Raw genomic sequence first — 1,787 nt, forward strand, 5'->3', positions numbered from 1 at the left:
AATAAAATCTTAAGAAGGAAAAAAAAAAACTCACTGACTGAGAAAGACATACATCATTCAAATACAATGGTGAAAATTTCAAAATATTTTTTGTAATTTTTCTACTTATATTTAAATACAGAACTGTTTTACTATTGCATTTGCTCCTAAATATGAAGCTGTATTATTATAAGGTCAAAACTTCTTTAAGATGACTGAAACAAAGACAGAGTAATTCCACTAAAGCATAGACTAGTAATTGATACTGAAAGAAATTAGAGTATAAGTTAGTATAACGATTTGTTTCACATGATTCATTTCTTTGAATCATATACTGTTATGTCAGAAATGTCAACTAAGCCTAGAAATACCAGCAATATTAAAATATTTTCTATGACCAACATATTGTGTTAAATAAAACTAATCTCTGCCTTTTAGTAAAAAAAAAAAAAATGTTTAGAAGAAAAGAATTAGAGAGGTATAAAAGAAATGATGAAAAATACACGGATTTACATTCTGCCAAACACCATGAATATGTGATTCTGATTAATACTGATAAATAATACAAGAGGAAGATGGCGCTGAAAGCTAAGAAGGAAGCCCCTGCCCCTCCCAAAGCTGAAGCCAAAGCAAAGGCTTTGAAAGCCAAGAAAGTGGTGCTGAAAGGCGTCCACAGTCACAAAAAAAAGAAGATCCTCACATCACCTACTTTCCGACGACCCAAGACTCTGCGTCTCAGAAGGCAGCCCAAATTCCCTCAAAAGAGCACCCCCAGGAGAAACAAGCTTGACCACTATGCCATCATCAAGTTCCCCCTGACTACTGAATCAGCCATGAAGAAAATAGAAGACAAAAACACACTTGTGTTCATTGTGGATGTCAAGGCCAACAAGCACCAGATCAAACAGGCTGTGAAGAAGCTCTATGACATTGATGTAGCCAAGGTCAACACCTTAATTAGGCCTGATGGAGAGAAGAAGGCATACGTTCGGCTGGCCCCTGACTATGATGCTTTGGATATTGCCAACAAAATTCGGATCATCTAAACTGAGTCCAACTGGCTAAATCTAAATACACTTTTTCATGATAAACAAACAAACAAAAATACAAGAGACCCCTTTTGATAAATGTGAATATTAAAAATTAGAAGAACTATCTAAAAAACAACTAATAATTGGTTGAACCAAGATTAAATAATAGGTTTGTCTGACTCCAAAATCCTTCTAAATTTTACTAGGTATGGGAATATAACTAGTGGATACTAAACACAATCAAAAGAGAAAAAAAAATTTAGGCTATGTGATTTAAATCCCATTTGGCTGCTTTCTGTGCTGTGATTCTCCCAAAACCATTATCTAAATGAAATTTATGCTGAGAATTTTCAGGGAAAAAAATCAGACGTGGTAACTGCATGGGGAATTTTGTGGCAGATGCTAGTCAACTACTATAAACTAAGAGTAGTATTTGCAAACCTATTGACATTAACATTTCCTTACATAATTTTAAACCACACCTTTCCTCATTTTTTAATAGGAAGAGTTTTTTTTAATTTTTTTTAAATCTTTATAAACATATATTTTTATCCTCAGGGGTACAGGTCTGTGAATCGCCAGATTTACACACTTCATAGCACTCACCAAAGCACATACCCTCCCCAATGTCCGCCTTTCTCCCAACCCCCTCCCCCCAGCAACCCTCAATTTGTTTTGTGAGATTAAGAGTCACTTATGGTTTGTCTCCCTCCCAATCCCATCTTGTTTCATTGATTCTTCTCCTATCCACTTAAGCACCCATATTGCATCACCACT

The 1,787-nt window shown here is 35.1% G+C and overlaps 1 protein-coding gene across 1 annotated transcript; it reads left to right on the forward strand.

Annotated features, from left to right (window-relative positions):
- Window positions 1-543: 543 nt before the first annotated feature.
- LOC122900905 (60S ribosomal protein L23a-like) lies at window positions 544-1,046 on the forward strand. The gene has a single exon (XM_044240071.1). The coding sequence runs from the start codon at window positions 555-557 to the stop codon at window positions 1,023-1,025; it is 471 nt and encodes a 156-aa protein (XP_044096006.1). The 5' UTR covers window positions 544-554; the 3' UTR covers window positions 1,026-1,046.
- Window positions 1,047-1,787: the final 741 nt, after the last annotated feature.

This window comes from Neovison vison, chromosome 1, assembly GCF_020171115.1.
Source record: "Neovison vison isolate M4711 chromosome 1, ASM_NN_V1, whole genome shotgun sequence".
Classification (NCBI taxonomy): Eukaryota; Metazoa; Chordata; class Mammalia; order Carnivora; family Mustelidae; genus Neogale; species Neogale vison.